This window comes from Lathyrus oleraceus, chromosome 5 (assembly GCF_024323335.1).
Source record: "Lathyrus oleraceus cultivar Zhongwan6 chromosome 5, CAAS_Psat_ZW6_1.0, whole genome shotgun sequence".
Lineage (NCBI taxonomy): Eukaryota > Viridiplantae > Streptophyta > Magnoliopsida > Fabales > Fabaceae > Lathyrus > Lathyrus oleraceus.
Window position 1 is genome coordinate 129,438,691 of NC_066583.1, and position 17,068 is coordinate 129,455,758.

The following is a 17,068-nucleotide window of genomic DNA, read 5'->3' on the forward strand; positions in this document are numbered from 1 at the left end:
TTTGTAATTATGCCAAAGCTTCTGTTGGACGTCTCACCAGATTTGGTCGCAACAGTGGGATTAACTTCGTTAACCTTAAGCCTATCTTCATCTGCTACCTTCCCATAGGCCTTAGGTTCATCTTCATTCATGTGAATCCCCTCATCAGGGTTACAGAAATCAAAAGAAGAAAGATCTTGAGGTTCTTTCTGGGAATCTTCCCATTGGGTATTGCTTCTTGAATCATTTTCCTCTTGATCATCCCCTCATTGGTCACTTTCTGCCTGATCCTCCTCTTTCTGAACTTGCACTTCTTCTTCGACAACATCCTCTTCTTCAAGTCTTGAGCTTTCACTCTCGCTAGAAGAACAAGACTGTTGGGAAGGTTGAACATGGACAAGTGGACTAGGAAGTTTGACATATGGAAAAAATGGTTGATTCACTTCTCCAATTGAGGCTTTGAAAGACTTGGGCTCAATGCACAGAGAAATTGTGCCAGTGTTAGGATCAGGATACTCGATAGCAAATAAGGGAGTATTGGAATGATTATCCTTAAATAAGGATTCAAGTTGAGAACAAAATGTCGAAGACATAAAAAGTTTACTTGACGAAGTAAGAATACCTTATATGTGTTTACGTCGGGACTAGAATTGGCACTTTCAAGGTCGCCAAAATTGATTGGTTTTGATACGTCTGGTTCTTTTTCGACAAGCTAAGGAGCCTTCAACTTTGATTTCTTGGTTTTTTTGTTGGGGTAGTGGTTGAAGTGATTAACGTTTATTGAGAAGTAGAGCCATGAGGTTTTACTTTCTTAACTTTCATCGACTCAGGAGCTTCAGGCGAAGAGTCCTCGACAATGATCTTCTTGACATGGTTTTTGGGAGCGTCACTCTTCTTCTGTTTTTAGGGGGTAACGAAAGGTTTATCGTCGACCTAAAACAAAATGTTAAAATAAGAAAATAATGATGCATGTAGAAAAAAACCTATGTGAAGAGGTGAAACCTTTATTTTTTTATTTTTTGATGGTAAGGCTTTTCCCTGGTGGCGAGCTGCCTCAGCTGCCTCCTTCTCAGCTTGTTGTCGGGCAGCCTTGGCTCTGGTCTATTTTTTACGTTCAACAGTTGTAAAAAATGCGACAAATAGTATGATTCGTGATTCAATGGGAAGTAAAAGGGACAAGTTGATCAAATAATCCTTGGCTTTCCCTCAACTTCATGTATTGGGGTAATAACTTTGACACGCTTTATATCGACATGAAGGTGGCATTGGAAACTATGTAGGTTATGCTCCGACGGAACCATCCTTTGAGCAGGTTTTAAGCTTTCAGTTTTTAACACCTCAAGGTATGACCCATAAACAAACCACCTTGGAAAGGGATGTCAAAATTCCAAAGTTATCTTAGCACTTGGCAAAAGTGGTAACTTGGGTGGATAAAAATTAAAAGTGAACTCATACTTGCCTTCACTCATAACATACGAAGGAATGTCAAGACCGAGGATTTTCTCCATGAACTTATGTTTTAAAGAAGTCGTTACTTTGGATATGGTTTGCCTAAGATCACTGGGCCTATACACAATTTTTAGGTAGCATTGGAAAGTCTGGATCTCCTTTATTTGAGTATATCTACCTTTTTTGAACCTGGCCTGCATGGAAGCAAAAGCAATAGTCAGATATTTCGCCAAAGTTGAAACTTTAAGAAATTCTTTGTTGTAGTAGCTCTTCCACCAAGTGTCAAAATCTAGGGTGCAATAGTAAGAAGGGTGAAATGGAAAGAACGAAAGCTTTGTGACATCAATAGATTGTCGAGACAGATGTTCGACACAACTTCTCTCAGTATAGGGAATGATGCAAACACACAAGTCGCTCTTTCGACTATACAGAGATCTGGGAAGCAGCTGACTCAGTCCAAACTGTCGGGCTACTAAGTTTGGCTGATACCTAAGAATCTTGATGTGCGCCTTAGGATCATCTACATGATCCACCAGTAGTCGTGGAGTAAGGAAAGTTCCCCAAATGGCTAAAAATTCAGTGTCCTGATCAGTGTTAGGAGTAGGGAAGTCCTTAGTAAATCAAGAGGGACCATATTTTCGATTGACAAAAGGAGTCATCAAAGAGTAGAACTTTTAGTGCTTGGCAAACATCAGGACGAACTTGGTAAAGCTTTCATGCAAGGAGCATCCAACATCAGTCGGAGTCATCAAAGTTAGTCGTATCCCTTCAACCTTTCGATTCTTAATTAGCTCAACATCTTCACTTAGTTTAGGTTCGTCAAGCGAAGACTAAAAAGTGGCATTTAGCCACAACTGAAGTAACCATAAAGGTCCCACCAGCAAGAAGTAACCATAAAGATTTTTTTAATATACATGTACATCCTTTATTTTCATACACCCACATCCCTAGATTTTCGTACAAAGAGCATAAGATCATCTGGCTCAGACAGAGGTTTCGACCCTCATGCAGTTCATTAGCAATGGTTATAAATTTCTTCATCACCTTCAGAGATTTGGAACAGAACACATAGCGTGACAATTACAAAGCCAAGAAAGTAATGTGTTCGGCATCAGAAACTTCTTCGCTAGCCTTATTATGATGGTCCTCGATGTAATGACCAATGTTTTCCCATGTGTGGTCTAAATTAATGGTATCTTCATCATTGACATCAAGGTCGAAGGCCTCCCAAGTTGGTCGTAAGCCCGCAATGGCAGCTAAGTCAAATAGAGTACGAGTAACCATCCCACAAGGTAGATGAAAGGTGTTGCTAGTACTCTCCCAGAAGTAGAGGGATGCGACCAATTTTTTTTGGAAATACGAAGGCCCTACCATCGACAGTTGGATCAAATCATATATGCCCATCTTTTCACAGAGTTTAGGCTTCTTCTTTTCAACTTTCTCCAGCCATGAAATATAATGTTTGTGGTGCTTGAAGAGAGGAAAATAGAGAAACACCATGGTTCTTCTTTTCAACTTGCTCATATAGATAATGTTAATCGGGTTATCAACTTAGACAACGGAGGTCACCGTTGTGTCAGTAGAAATGGTATGCATTTTGATTGCAGAAACGACTTCGAAACGTCGATTTTGGTCTTACTAGCTAATTTGGCCAGAAGCTTTTTAGCATTCATTAAAGGTTGTGTACGATAGTAAGCAGGGAATAAGTCCCTTAGTTTTTCAGAGTTTTAATTCAAATCAGAGAGTGAACCCATGAACGCGCAAGTTTTTCTAGAAATACTAATAGGAATGAGTACCTGAGATTGGAATATGCATCGCTTCTCTTCTTCAAGAGGGGGTTCAGGAACATATTCCCGATTCCATGAAACATTGGGTCCTAGAATTTTATGACAAAAAGGTAGTGGAAGCTTGGATCTTGAAGGACCTTTGGTGCTCTTCTTGGATGTTGACATGATCAAATAAGCTAGGAATTTGAGAGAAGTTGAAAGATTTAAAGTGATTTAAGAAAGTCGTTTGAAAAGAGATTTGCAGAAAAATGGAGGAGTTGAAGAAGTTCTGAGGAGTAAAAAAGAGAAATGAAAGAAAGGAAGAAGATTTATAGTGGAAGAAGAAACTCTTCAGTTTCTAAGAGAAACAAGTGTCCATCAACGTCGGACACATGGTACTCATTTACAAGGCAACACAATTTTTTCTCTCTCCAAATCCCCATGATCTCCTGGAGAGGCGGAGGCATTACCATATGTTAGTATCGCACGTCCGGATGTGACCGTTTGGTAAATGGAAATGATTATAGTGACGTCAGTACAATGACAATCCTACATGTTGAAATGAGTAATATTTTCGAGAGGTAATTTGTTAGTTGGGGTTTCGACGTGATGACGTGGATGATGAGTCAATGAATCGAAGACAAGTTGGATACTGCAAAGGAGGAACTTCGATGGTAGAAAAGAAGCAAGAATACAAAAGGAAGAAAAAGTTTATGTGGGAATAAAATAGGGTTTCGACATGTGAGGATGTTTTGACAAAGTTTGTCCCCAAGATCCTGCCGACACCCAAGACTAGCTTTAAGAAGCTAGTCGAAGCCCCTATATATGTTGTGTGATCCAGGGGACTTAGTGAAAATTCATGCAAGATGAAAAGCTATTTCGCTTGACCAGAGGAAGTTGAGGAATAAAATGAGGCTAAATAATTGTCTTCCAGCCTTATCCAAGACAAGAGACGCGTGGAAGTACATCTGGAGACGATTTTGCATGCAGGCAGAATGTGGAGAGTGGGGAAGAAATACCTGTTAAGAATTAGTTATTTAGTTTTATATAAATAATGATTGTAACTTAGGAAAATCCCTATGTTGAAATTACTGCAAAACTCACTTACTCAAAGTATTCATATCAAAGAGAGAAAATAGTGAACTTGAGTGCAATTTTACGTTCATTCACCATTTTATTTATCAAAGTATTTTGCTTATATTTATTTTTACTTTTTTTTTTCAATACTTAGTCGAAACATAGAAAACACTTTATGTCTTGTTCTTCATTTGTTCTAAGACTTATTTTCAAAACAAAACCCTTGAGTGTTTATGCAAACACTACACACGATAATCACAACTTTTGCATGTATGTCCTATGATTAATCTAGTCAATCCCGCGAATGACCTTGTTTAGGAGGACTAACGGTTGTTTTCCAAATTCACAGGTAAACAATGGGATGATTCTAATGAATACTGATTGATGGTCTCTTGTTGATTTGAGGATCTTCATAATTTGTGCTTTCAAACTTAATGTCAGACCCCTTGCCTGAGACATCTGTTGGGACATCAGTCTATTGAGGAGATACGTAATCTTTTTGCTTATCTTCAAGAGTATCATCAATGACAAAATTTATTGACTCCATTATTCTATTGATGGGATCCATCTTCTTTATTTTCTCACGATCTGTCAAGATGTAGCACTTGCTACAAAATACTTGAAAGTATTTGACATCTAGTTTTCTCCCTTTCCACAGTTCATACTGAGTTGCCTTGGTTCCATATCTTATGGCCATGTTGTGAATATGACAAGTTGTGTTCATTGCTTCAACTCAAAAATAATAAAGTAGGTTTTTGGCATACAACATAACTTTAGACGACTCTTGCAAGGTCCTGCATATGCCATATGAGGTCCATATGAAGTAAATTTAAAACTTTGGTGGTGGCAAAATGATGAAGCTTCTTGTGGGACATCTTGGTATGCTTTCCTATGTGGAATTCTCCACAGATTTTCCCTTCTTCAATCTTGAGTTTTGGAAATCCCATGATAGCATATTCAAATACGATATTTCTCATACTATTGAAGTTGAGATGACAAAGTTTTTCGTGCCATATTTTGGTCTTTTCTACCTTGGATATCAAACAAGTTGAGGGCTGAATTTTGTATTGAGATACCCACAAGTAACATTTGTCTTTGGATTTGGATCTTTTCATTAACACTTCTTGATCTTTATTGGAAACAGTTCATTCTGATTTGTTAAAGTTCACATTCAGATCATGATAATATAGTTGACTTATACTAATCAAGTTTGCAGTCGATCCTTCTATCAGTAGTACATCATCAAGGCTAGGGAGACTTGGATATACCAATCTGCCTATACCCTTAATTTTTACTCTTGCTCCATCACCAAAAGTAACATAACTATTAGGGTATGGCTTTAACTCTTTAAGATAGTTCTTTTCTTCAATCATATGCCTTGAACATCCACTATAAAAATACCGATCTTCTCTTGAGGAAACTCTAAGATATGTATGAGCTATAAAACTTGTGGAAGTTACTTTGGGTTTCCACACCTTCCTTGCTTGATTTTTATTCCCTTTCTTTCTGTTGAGCCTTGACTGACAATGAGACTGAGGATATCCATACAATCTATAGCAAAAGGTTCTTATATGACCATATCTTTCATAGTGGTGACATCTCAATGATGAGTTATTGTTTCCTTTGTACTGAGGGTACATATATTGAGCTGGATGTTGAGACATGTGGTCCTTCATCATAAACTCAGTTTTCTTCTAAGGAGAAACAAACTTATTAGTGGGAATTTTGATTCCTTTGTTCATGGATATGTAGTCAAACCTTATACCCTTCATATTCTTGGACATCTTCCCAGCTTCTAAGATTTTATCTAACATATCTAAACTATTGTTTAACATACATATATGTTTTGTCATATTGTCAACTTTGGACTTTAACAATGTGACTTCCTCTTCCAGAATTGCAATGGTTGAGATAAGTTTTTCTTTTTCCATAAGTAAAGCATTGATAGTTTTATTTTATTTCTCTACTACCATGCAAGATTCCTTCCACTGAGTGTGCAAAAGTTTGTATGTTTCAATGAGTTCTTCTTATAAGATATCTTCATCACTAAACCCATTATTAGATTCATATTTCATGTGAAAGCTATCACGTTATAGATATTTCTCCTTCACTTTCATCATCAGAATCAGGACAAGTGATTGCCAATCCTTTTTTTTATTTCTTTAGAAAAGTAAGACATTCAGATCTAATGTGACCAAACCCTTTACATTCATAACATTATGCTCATTTGCCTCTATAAGGTTTATCTTCATCTTTGCTCTTACTCTAGATACTAATGTCTAACACCTTATTTTGGACATTTGTCATCTATTTTTTATCCAACCTTCTTAAAGACTTATTAAACTTTCTCCCAACAATAATTATAACATCTAATAGACTTTCTTCAATTTCATCTTGATCTTCATCGTCTTTAGTGTTGGATACAAAGGTTATACTCTTGTTGATCTTTTCTGACCCGTCATTCATAGCCATAATAAAGATTTGTAGAGAACCAATGAGTTCATCAACTTTGATGTTGCTTAGGTCTTAGGCTTATTCAATAGTTGTGACCTTCATATTAAACTTCTTAGGTAACAATCTAAGGATTTTTCTGGCCAAATTTTCTTTAGACATCTTTTATCCTAAGGCGAAAGAAGTGTTGACAATGTCACAGAGTTTGATGTTGAATTCGAAAATGGATTCATCTTCATTCATTATAAGATTCTCAAATTTTACTGCGAGGAGCTGCAATATTGATATACGAACTTTGGATGTGCCTTCATGTGTAGTTTTAAGAATCTCCCATGTTTCTTTGTCTTCTGTGCATGTGTTGATCAACCTAAACATGTTCTTGTCCACACCATTAAAAATAACATTCGAGGCATTGGAATTTCCAAGTGCTTCATCATCTTCATCATTAGACCAATCAATTCCAGGCTATAAGGTTGATGTTTCATCTTGAGAGGTATTCACAGGGTGTTTTCAACCTTTTATAACAACCTTCCTATTTTTTTGACCATGGATTTGAGAAAAGCAACCATTTTGGCTTTCCAATAATCATAGTTGGCGCTATCCAAGACAAATGGTCTACTAACTGATCCTCCATCCTTAGTGTAGTCCATTTGAACATAAAATATCCATGGATATGAATGCATATGCTAGAGTGGTGCATAAACAATAACACAAATAAAAGACTCAAAATAGAAATCCTAACACAAATATTCTTCAATACTTGCACACCCTTCAAATGTTAGGTTTGAGTCCTTAAATAACAACACAACTTCTGAGATTTTCTTCAATTGGCATAAGATTTTATCACATCCGGATTTATAGAAGATTCTGTTTTGATTTATTTTTTAAATAACCTCCAACAAAAAGATTTGATTTGTTTTGATTCAAGTTTAAATCTCCAAACGATTAGATTTTATCTTATTCTATTTATCAAACAAATCTAATTAACACTTTGCTAAAAGATAACAACGAATCTGGTTGAAATACAACCAATTTTTTTGCCCAGAACAATAACAACCATTACCTATTGACAAAGGCTAAATGTTGCACACATGCTGAAACATCGTGTCCCATATGTGTCATTTCTTCACCAAAATAGTTTGTACACTCCATGTTGTTTTTCATAATGCAACCATTAAAATGAACAACAATTAGTAAAAAATATTTAAAAAAATATAGTAAAAACAAAAAAAAAATGGTAAAAAAGAAAGAACATTCTTATACCATCTTAAAATATGTGGGTGATAACATTTGTAATCTTTTGGGTAGATAATTTGAAAACACATTTTAAGGCTCGAGGATCAAGTTTCCATCTACCGTAACTATGAATATGGACGAACGATGTATACTCAAATATTCTATGAGTGAGGTTACTAGTGATGAACTCATTAGAATAAATCGAAGATAAGACTTGCATAGAAATTTTAGAGTTAAAGATCAAAGACCGTAAAAGGCAAATGATTTATGAAATACAATGCAGTTAAAAGTGCCTTGCTCCAATATTTTTTAGGAATTTTATTTTGAAATATCAAAAAAATGTCTATTTTTTCACTCAACAATGACATTTGATTAGGGTGATTTAACTCATAAAAACTTATGGATAATATTTTCACTTTGACACAAATTCTTAACATATTAGACCAAATCCATATAATACTCGTACCAAATTAATTTCTAACCATGAAGAAAAATTGAGGAAATTGAATAAGAATTCATATGAATTGTAAATGTAATTTATATATTTATTAGATATATAAAAGTTTAATAGACAGTCATAACGAGCTCTTCAAATTTTATTATTTATTAATTTTTATTCAAGATCACATTTTCATATTTTTATTAGTTTTTTAGTTACATTTTTTTTTGGAAGAAAATATTTATAATAATATATTCTAAACTATTGGATTAAATTATAATAATCATAAGTAATAGTTTTACAAAACTTCATCACACGTGTGTATGTATAGTTTAAAAGCAATAGTGTGTATTTTTCATTCTTGTTGCTTCGGTGGTGTTATAAGAAAACGAAACAGACGCAATTCGTTTCTGCACAATCGAAATCGTAAATCAAGATCAAGGATTTGATTTCATTTTCTCTCTCTATTTCTTCGATTCAAGGTTTTTCTTCCATTTCAATGTCGTCGAATTCCTTCAGAGGTGGATCCTTTTACGGCGACGCTGATCCTTATCGATCAAGGTAACAACCATTCTTGATCCTGCAATTTCTTTCTTCGTTTCCCGCAATTTCTTGATATTAACATGTTTGAATTGCAGAGAGGGACTCACCACCAGAACCGCCGCTGCTCCCTCCGATGAAATTCAGTTGCGTATTGATCCTGTCATGGAATTCGACGATGAGATCACCGGTCTTCGTGGTCAAGTTAGAAGATTGAGAAATGTAATGTATCTATCTATCTATCAATCTTCCCCAATTTTACCTACTTTTTCTTTCTATTTATGTACCTGCTTATACACAATATAATAATTGTTCTTTTTTTAAATTATGATTTTTAGGTTTCACTATGTTGGAAAAGAGGGAAAATAAACAGAACCATATAGTTAGATTCATCTTGTATGTGTTTATGCATGTGGAGTTTAATCACTATACACTTGATAATTGGATAGGTTGATAGCTTTTCGGTCAATCTTTGAATGATATAAATCATATGATATTTCATAACTGATGCTTGCATGCCTGCTGCTTCCAGCTGAGTTTATAGAATCTTAGCAGCTTGACTTGTTGTTCAATTATGTGCTGGTTACTTGCTATGTATTTTATTCGTATTAGAATTAGTTTGGTGAAACTGTATTTAGTGCAGAGATTCTTTCTTTTCTCTTCCTGATTTTGTTTCTGATTCGCGATGTTGTACATTTATGCTGCAGGTTGCTGAAGAGATAGGTACAGAAGTCAAGACTCATAAAGATTTTCTGGAACAGATGGTACGTTTTCATATATTTTCTAGACACATACTCACAAAGATGAGCTAGAAAAAAGCATACATGTGCCTATGCCTAGAGTTGCTTGCTTTATGATACCCGCAAAATGGATTTACTATCAAACTTTTAATTCTTTAGGTGTTGAATTTTGAAACACTAACTGGCATGATATGTTTTTCAATCAGAAACTTAATTAGGGTCAGTTTTTTATAATGTGTAGGTTCACAAAACTTGAAGTTAAAATGGGAAATCAGTTGTTAATGCTGCTCTACTATATTTGGAATCTTTGACTTATTAGAAAAGATAATTCCATTGTACAATTTTTTTCTACTTCAGCAATTTATGATCTCTAGTGGACCTCTATGTATGACTCGAATCTGGATGAAGTTTTTACCATCTATCATTGGATTTTCCTTACTTTAGGATGTTAGGTTATAGTTTGGATTGTAAGTAGTGCTTTATGGTTTTGTAGATGAAGATGAATCAAGTTTTACATCAAACTCGCTTTTAGAGTAAAAACATCCAAATATAAATTACTTCACTTCAAAGTTTTAGTTAAAGAAATTTTATCTCAAAGTTGTGTTTATCAAATGCTCTTTTGGCCTTCAAGAAGTTGGTCAGGATTATGGTTTTGCATATAAAGATGAATTACATTGATGAGAACTTTGACCCATGTTATATATTATTTGTATTAGAAAGATTTACAGTTTCTGAAAATGAATATGGAGAAAAAATGTTTTGGCTGGTTTTTCTTGAATATTGATTTGTAGTAGTAATAGATCAGTTATTGATACATCATTTCCCTTATAGAATGAAAATGAAAATGCATGTCTGTCTGCTTAATTTTTGCTTTTATCTATTTTAATGCAGCAAATGACAATGGCAAAAGCTCAAGCTGGGGTGAAGAATAATTTAAGAAGATTGAACAAGAGCATCGTGCGCAATGGTTCAAATCATATTGTTCATGTGATCGCTTTTGCATTGATCTGTTTCTTGATTGTGTATCTTTGGTCAAAGATGTCCAGAAAATAAGGCTTCACAGGGGTCTACTCCTCCAGCATTGTAGTTGAAAAGATTTCATCCAAGTCCTTCTTTCAATGACTCACAACGATGCCTAACTTTGTTGTATAGAGAAACTTTGTAATATACTTTGTGTAACATACTAACATATCTTGGATCGAAGTAGGTTTTTGTGTGAAGAAAAAAGATAATATGGTATTTAGTAGTTTGCATGTCACGTTTTCATTTGGTGTAAAATTACCATCATTTAGAAAGAGGAGAAAGATTTTTTTAATATACATGTACATCCTTTACTTTCCATACACCCACATCTTCATATATTAATTGGGGGTAAGTCAGGAATGTAACTAATACTTTAACTGGGGGCATTAATATATTTTGATATATTCATTTCTTTTTTAAATTAAAACTTTAAAAATAATTATAACTTCTTGTTTGTACTTGCCACACATCTACATGCTTGTTTGTACTCCAAGTAAGAGCACAAAACACCACAACAAAGTAAAGGGGGTGAAAATACTAATAAAATATATAGTGATAAAAAATAATTCAATGGTAGCGTAAAAGTAAAACCTCACTTTCATATATTTCAATTACATAAATCAATACAATAATTACTCATTAACATCCAAAACAACTCATTTGCACAACCTTTATGTAATGCAATGCGACAACAACTCAACTCATGTATTTGGTATCAATTCAACAAATGTTCTTCATACGAATCAGGTCCCAACATCTGAACTTCGAGCCCACTCATCTGAGCTCCGGACAATTCATTAGTCCCAACATCTGAATTTGTGGCTCGCCTCTTTCACAACAAAGACAACATATGATACAATATAATGTAATGCACAACCACAACAACACAACAACAGATTTACAGTTTCACATCTAACTGTAAATAACATCAAAGTAGTCCCTACAGTTGGACTATCCACCACAATCTCGATTATATGTTCGTCAGATTGTTATCTCATCATCAACATTATTCAACATCATTAAATTAATCAAACAACGAAATTAATCAACCAAAATTCATCGAAAAACACCAAACAATAGCCAAACATCGACCGCACGACAAAACAACACCAAAAATCCAATTTAACAAGTCAAAACACACTCACTGACACGTTAATAGACATTTAGTCACTTGGGTGACAGTCGTCATCATCCTTTTCCCTCAACTGTCACCCATATGACGACCGACAAGACCCAACGCTTGCCTGGAGACCAAGACGGTCTCCCCATCAGACCGCTGACGACCGTCAGCATCCTAAGGTGCATGACGATCATCTCGTCATGCAGGTGACATCCCCCACCTCTGTTACAGAAGCAGAATTTTCATTTTACTATGGAGTTCAGTCCATAACTCTGATTTTCCACCCTTCAATCGATCATAAACATAAAAAAAAACATGTTATCCTTAAAACATCATATACATATCGATTAGCACACAATTTCATGAATTAATCATAATTTTTAATACTTTATTCATCATTTTCATGTCAACCATGTGAACACAGCTCATACCACTTTTATGAATACAAATATCTAATTTTCATGGTAAATCAACACACAAAATTAAGGATAATTTCAACAATCACCAAATTATCATAACAATTTCATTCATATCATCAAATATTCAACCATGGAAGAAAATGAAAAAATCTAATGGAGATTAAGGAATTCTCACTATCCATCATGTAATTAACACCATATTTATAGTAATTCTCCTTACCTTAGATTTTCATTTGCAACTCTAAGCTTTGGCTATGATGATTTCCTCCCAAACCCTTGTTCTCACGTTGCCTCTTGTCTCAAAATAATACGTACTGACAACTCTTAGATTTTTTAATTTTTTTAATTAAAAAACCTAATTTAACCTTCTAATAATCGTATCTTAACCCCAACTTATTATAATTCTCACCACTTACCTTATTTTACTCATAATTTCTATTTTCCACCCAAAACATCTATTTTATATTTAATTTTAATTTTATTTATTTATCTAATTATTTAATAAAATAACTAAACACTTTTCTATCAATCTCAACATAGCATAAACATGCAAAAAATCAAATCATCAATCCAATGCATATAAAATTCATTTTAATAAATAAATAAAGCATAAATTCAATTAAATAAATAGTTTAAAGAAAACAGAGTGTTATAATTCTCCCCTAAAAAAATATTTGAACTAAATAGCTCTGGATAAAACTCTCTCATTCGACTCTCCAGCTCTCACGTCATGTTGCATCCAGCAGGTCCTCCCCAAACAAATTTTTCCAAGAAGACCTTTTTACCTCTCAAGTGTTTCACTTCCCGATCATCGATTCACACTAGTGATGCCTTCACAGTCAAATTATCTCTCACTTGCACATCATCCATTTGAACCACAAAAGACTCATCTGGCACATATTTCCGAAGTTGAGACACATGAAATACACCGTGAAGATTTGAAAGAGATAGTGGTAAATCAACTTTGTATGCCACTTCCCCTTCTCGCTTTAGAATCTGATAAGGATCAATAAAATATGGAGTGAGCTTTCGAGACTTCAAAGCTCGACCAACACCAGTTACTAGAGTAACTCTTAAAAATACATGATCTCCCTCTTGGAATTCAAGTGTTTTCCCTCTCATGTCATGATAAATCTTATGGTGACTCTACGAAACTTTTATCTTTTTCTGAATCATTTTGATCTTCTCGGTAGTCTATTGAACAATCTCAAATCTAAGCACAGCACTTTGACCAGAATCATACCAACACAAAGGTGTCTTGCACCTTCTACCATACAAAGCCTCAAATGGTGTCATTCTAATACTAGAATGAAAACGCTTGTTGTAAGTGAACTCAACCAATGGTAAGTAACTTTCTCAGATACCTCCCTGCTCCAAAACACAAGCTCTTAGCAAATCCTCCAAAGACTGGATAGTCCTTTATGTCTGAACGCCTGTCTGCGGATGATAAGCGGAACTCAACTTCAGCTTAGTACCCATGTCTTCCGGCAAACTCCCCCAGAATCTCGATGTGAATCTCAGATCTCTATCAGAAACAATACTCGAAGAAATACCATGCAAGCTAACAACCTTCTCAATATACATTTCAGTCAACTTTTGCAATGAATAACTGGTCTTAATTAAAATGAGATGAGCCTATTTAGTCAATCTATCCACTATAACCCAAAATGAATCATTACCCTTAGAAGTCTTAGGCAAACTCGACACAAAATCCACGGAATACCATCCCACTTCCATTCAGGAAGAACCAATGGTTGCATCAAATTCAATGGTTTCTGATGTTCAATCTTCGACTTCTGGCAAGTCAAACACGCATAAACAAACTCAGCTATATCCTTCTTCATTCCTGGCCACTAAAACATTTTCTTCAAGTCTTGATACATTTTACTAGCACCGGGATGAATATCAGACTACTTCTGTGACCTTCTTCAAGAACACTCTTCTTAAGTTCCGGAACATCAAGCACACAAACTTTGTCACGGAAAAGCATAACACCATTATCATCTATTATAAAATCGCCTTCTTTACCTTGATTGATTAACACTAACCGGTCAATCAATCCCAAATCTGATTTCTGACCTTCTCTGATTTCTTTGAGAATACCACTAGTCAGCTTCAACATACCTAACTTCACACTGTTAAAACTCCTTTCATAAAACAGACTCATATATTTGAATTGTCGGTTAACTCGAATTCTTGAACCATAAGCATCGACATATGCAACAAATTTGTGGTTAAAGCATTAACTAAGACATTGGCTTTACCAGGATGGTAACTCAAACCAAAATCATAATCTTTCAGAAATTCGAGCCACCTCCTCTGCCTCATATTCAACTCTTTCTGATGGAACAAGTACTTAAAACTCTTGTGGTCATTTAACGCTTCAAATTTTGAATCAAATAAATAATGCCTCCAAATTTTTAACACAAACACCACGACTGCCAAATTTAGATCATGGATAGGATAATTCCTTTGATGAACTATCAATTATCTAGAAGCATAAACCACCACCTGACCATTTTGCATAAGCACACAACCTAAACCCATCTTCTACACATCACAATACACAACAAAATATTCACTTAGACTCGGCAAAATCAAAATTGGTGTTGGCGTCCACTTTTTCTTGAGTTATTGAAAACTATTTTCACACTGGATACACCACACAAAAGTTTGACCCTTTCGAGTCAACTGAGTTAAAGGCAAATCCAACTTCGAAAAGCCTTCGATAAACCTTTTATAGTAACCAGCCAAACCCAAAAAACTTTTGATCTCAGAAGAAGGCTTCAAAGTTTCCCATTGCAACGTAGCATCGGCCTTTGATGGATCAATAATAATACCACCACTAGAAATTACATGACCAAAGAAACTCACTTCTCGTAACTAGAACTCACACTTAGATAACTTTGCATACAACTTCTTATCTTTCAATGTCTGCAATACAATCCTTAGATGTTCTGTATGATCTTCATCTGATTTCAAATATATCAGAATATCATTGATGAACACAACAAAAAATTGATCTAAGTATGGATGGAATATTTTATTCATATACTCCATGAACACTCCAGACACATTAGCCACATCAAACGACACCAGAAAATACTCATGGTAACCATACTTTATTCTGAAAGTAGTCTTCAAAATATCGTCTAACTTCATACAAATCTAATGATAACCCGACTGCAAGTCAATCTTAATGAACATGCAAGCACCAACTAGCTGATCCATCAAATCGTCAATTCTCGGAAGAGGATACTTGTTCTTGATAGTAACCTTATTCAGTTGTCTATAGTTAACATACAACCTTATGCTACCATCTTCCTTCTTAACTAACAGCATCGATGCTCCCCACGGAGAAACACTCAGTCGAACAAACTTCGTCTAAAGTAGATCCTCTAACTGTTTCTTCAGCTCACTCAACTTTGAAGCAGACATCTTATATGGCGCCATCGATAGAGGGCTAGTACTAGGTACTTAGTCTATAGTGAACTCAACTTCACATTCTGGCGGCAAATCACTAATGTCATCTAGGAACACCTCAGAAAACTCACCAACAACAGTTAGATCTATAATCGTTCTCTCACTTCCCTCTCTCAAGGACGCGAACACCATGAACACTTGAGCACTCTCTCTCAAGGACATCCCTACTTGCCTCGTGGTCATGAAACTTGATCTTGTACTCCCCTCAGATTCAAGAAACTTCATCGATTTATCAAAACAATTAATATGCACATGGTTGAACTCCAACCAATTCATTCCCAGAATAACCTTAAGTTAACTTAGAGGCAAATAAACTAAGTCAATCCTAAAATCTTTACCATAAATTGTCAAAGGAAATTTCTAACACACCAACGAAGTAGTCACTGAACCATTAGCTAGGGTATTAATGACCATGCCTCCATTCATAACAGACACTTCAAATTCAATCTTTTCACACACTCAACAAATATAAACGATTATGTCACAACCGTAATGATAATACTAATCAAAGGAATATTATTAATAAAGAATATAACTCGAATCAAGTTATCAAATGTAGTAGTCTCTGCTCCAGACAAAGCAAAAACTTTCCCTCTAGAGTGAGCCTTCTTAGGTTTCTCACATTGAGTACTAATATGACCATGCTCTCCATAATTATAGCAAGTCAGACTATTACTCTTACATTCGACAACTCCGTGACTTGGCTTCCCACACTTAAAGCAATTCACAATTGTGCTTTTGCACTCAAAAATACGGTGTCCAAACTCACCACATTTGAAACATCTCACAGAAACAAGAGTCCTTCCCCCACTTTTCTCTTTCCCACCTGCCTCCTTCTGATCAGCCTTATGTTTACCCTTATTGGACGAATTCCCATAAGGTTTCCCACTATTCTTAGCCTTCCCTTTATTTTCACTGAGACTCTTATAGTGAGCAGATTGGGATCTTCTATCCTCATCATATATTCTGCACCTATTTACCAGCACAAAAAATTGGCGGATCTCCTGATATTCAATACCTTGCTTGATCTCGGAACGCAACTTGCTCTCAAACTTGATACACTTATGTCCCTCGGTAACTACAATATTATAGCATGGACAAAAATTCATCAGTTCTTCGAACTTAGTAGCATACTCAACAATTGTCGAATTCCCTTATTTCAGTCTAAGGAACTCGATTTCTTTCTTACTGCGCATGTCCTCTGGAAAGTCCTTATATAGAAAATTAGTTTTGAACACAACCCAAGTAACCTTAGTACCTTCATATAACATTCTCTGATGCGCATTATCCCATTAGCCTTCGGCCTCCTCTGACAACATATAAGTACCAAACAACATTTTCTGGTC

General features: G+C 35.2%; 2 protein-coding genes across 2 annotated transcripts; one reads left to right on the forward strand and one right to left on the reverse strand.

Annotated features, from left to right (window-relative positions):
• The first annotated feature begins 8,749 nt into the window (after positions 1–8,749).
• LOC127088297 (bet1-like protein At1g29060) lies at positions 8,750–10,996 on the forward strand. The gene is made up of 4 exons (XM_051029225.1): positions 8,750–8,958; positions 9,036–9,159; positions 9,645–9,701; positions 10,569–10,996. Exons 1-4 carry the CDS (start codon positions 8,897–8,899, stop codon positions 10,728–10,730), a joined length of 405 nt encoding a protein of 134 aa, XP_050885182.1. The 5' UTR covers positions 8,750–8,896; the 3' UTR covers positions 10,731–10,996.
• Positions 10,997–16,198: 5,202 nt separating this feature from the next.
• On the reverse strand, positions 16,199–16,831 carry LOC127079213 (uncharacterized). Its single transcript, XM_051019625.1, has one exon. The coding sequence runs from the start codon at positions 16,829–16,831 to the stop codon at positions 16,199–16,201; it is 633 nt and encodes a 210-aa protein (XP_050875582.1).
• Between the last annotated feature and the right edge of the window lie 237 nt (positions 16,832–17,068).

Excerpts from the sequence above, each read along its gene's own strand:
- LOC127088297 (XM_051029225.1), top strand. The coding sequence starts at position 8,897 with ATGTCGTCGAATTCCTTCAGAGGTGGATCCTTTTACGGCGACGCTGAT. Across the intron at positions 8,959-9,035 it reads GCTGATCCTTATCGATCAAG|AGAGGGACTCACCACCAGAA; the intron begins GTAACAACCATT and ends TTTGAATTGCAG. Across the intron at positions 9,160-9,644 it reads AAGTTAGAAGATTGAGAAAT|GTTGCTGAAGAGATAGGTAC; the intron begins GTAATGTATCTA and ends TTTATGCTGCAG.
- LOC127079213 (XM_051019625.1), bottom strand. The coding sequence starts at position 16,831 with ATGAATTTTTGTCCATGCTATAATATTGTAGTTACCGAGGGACATAAG.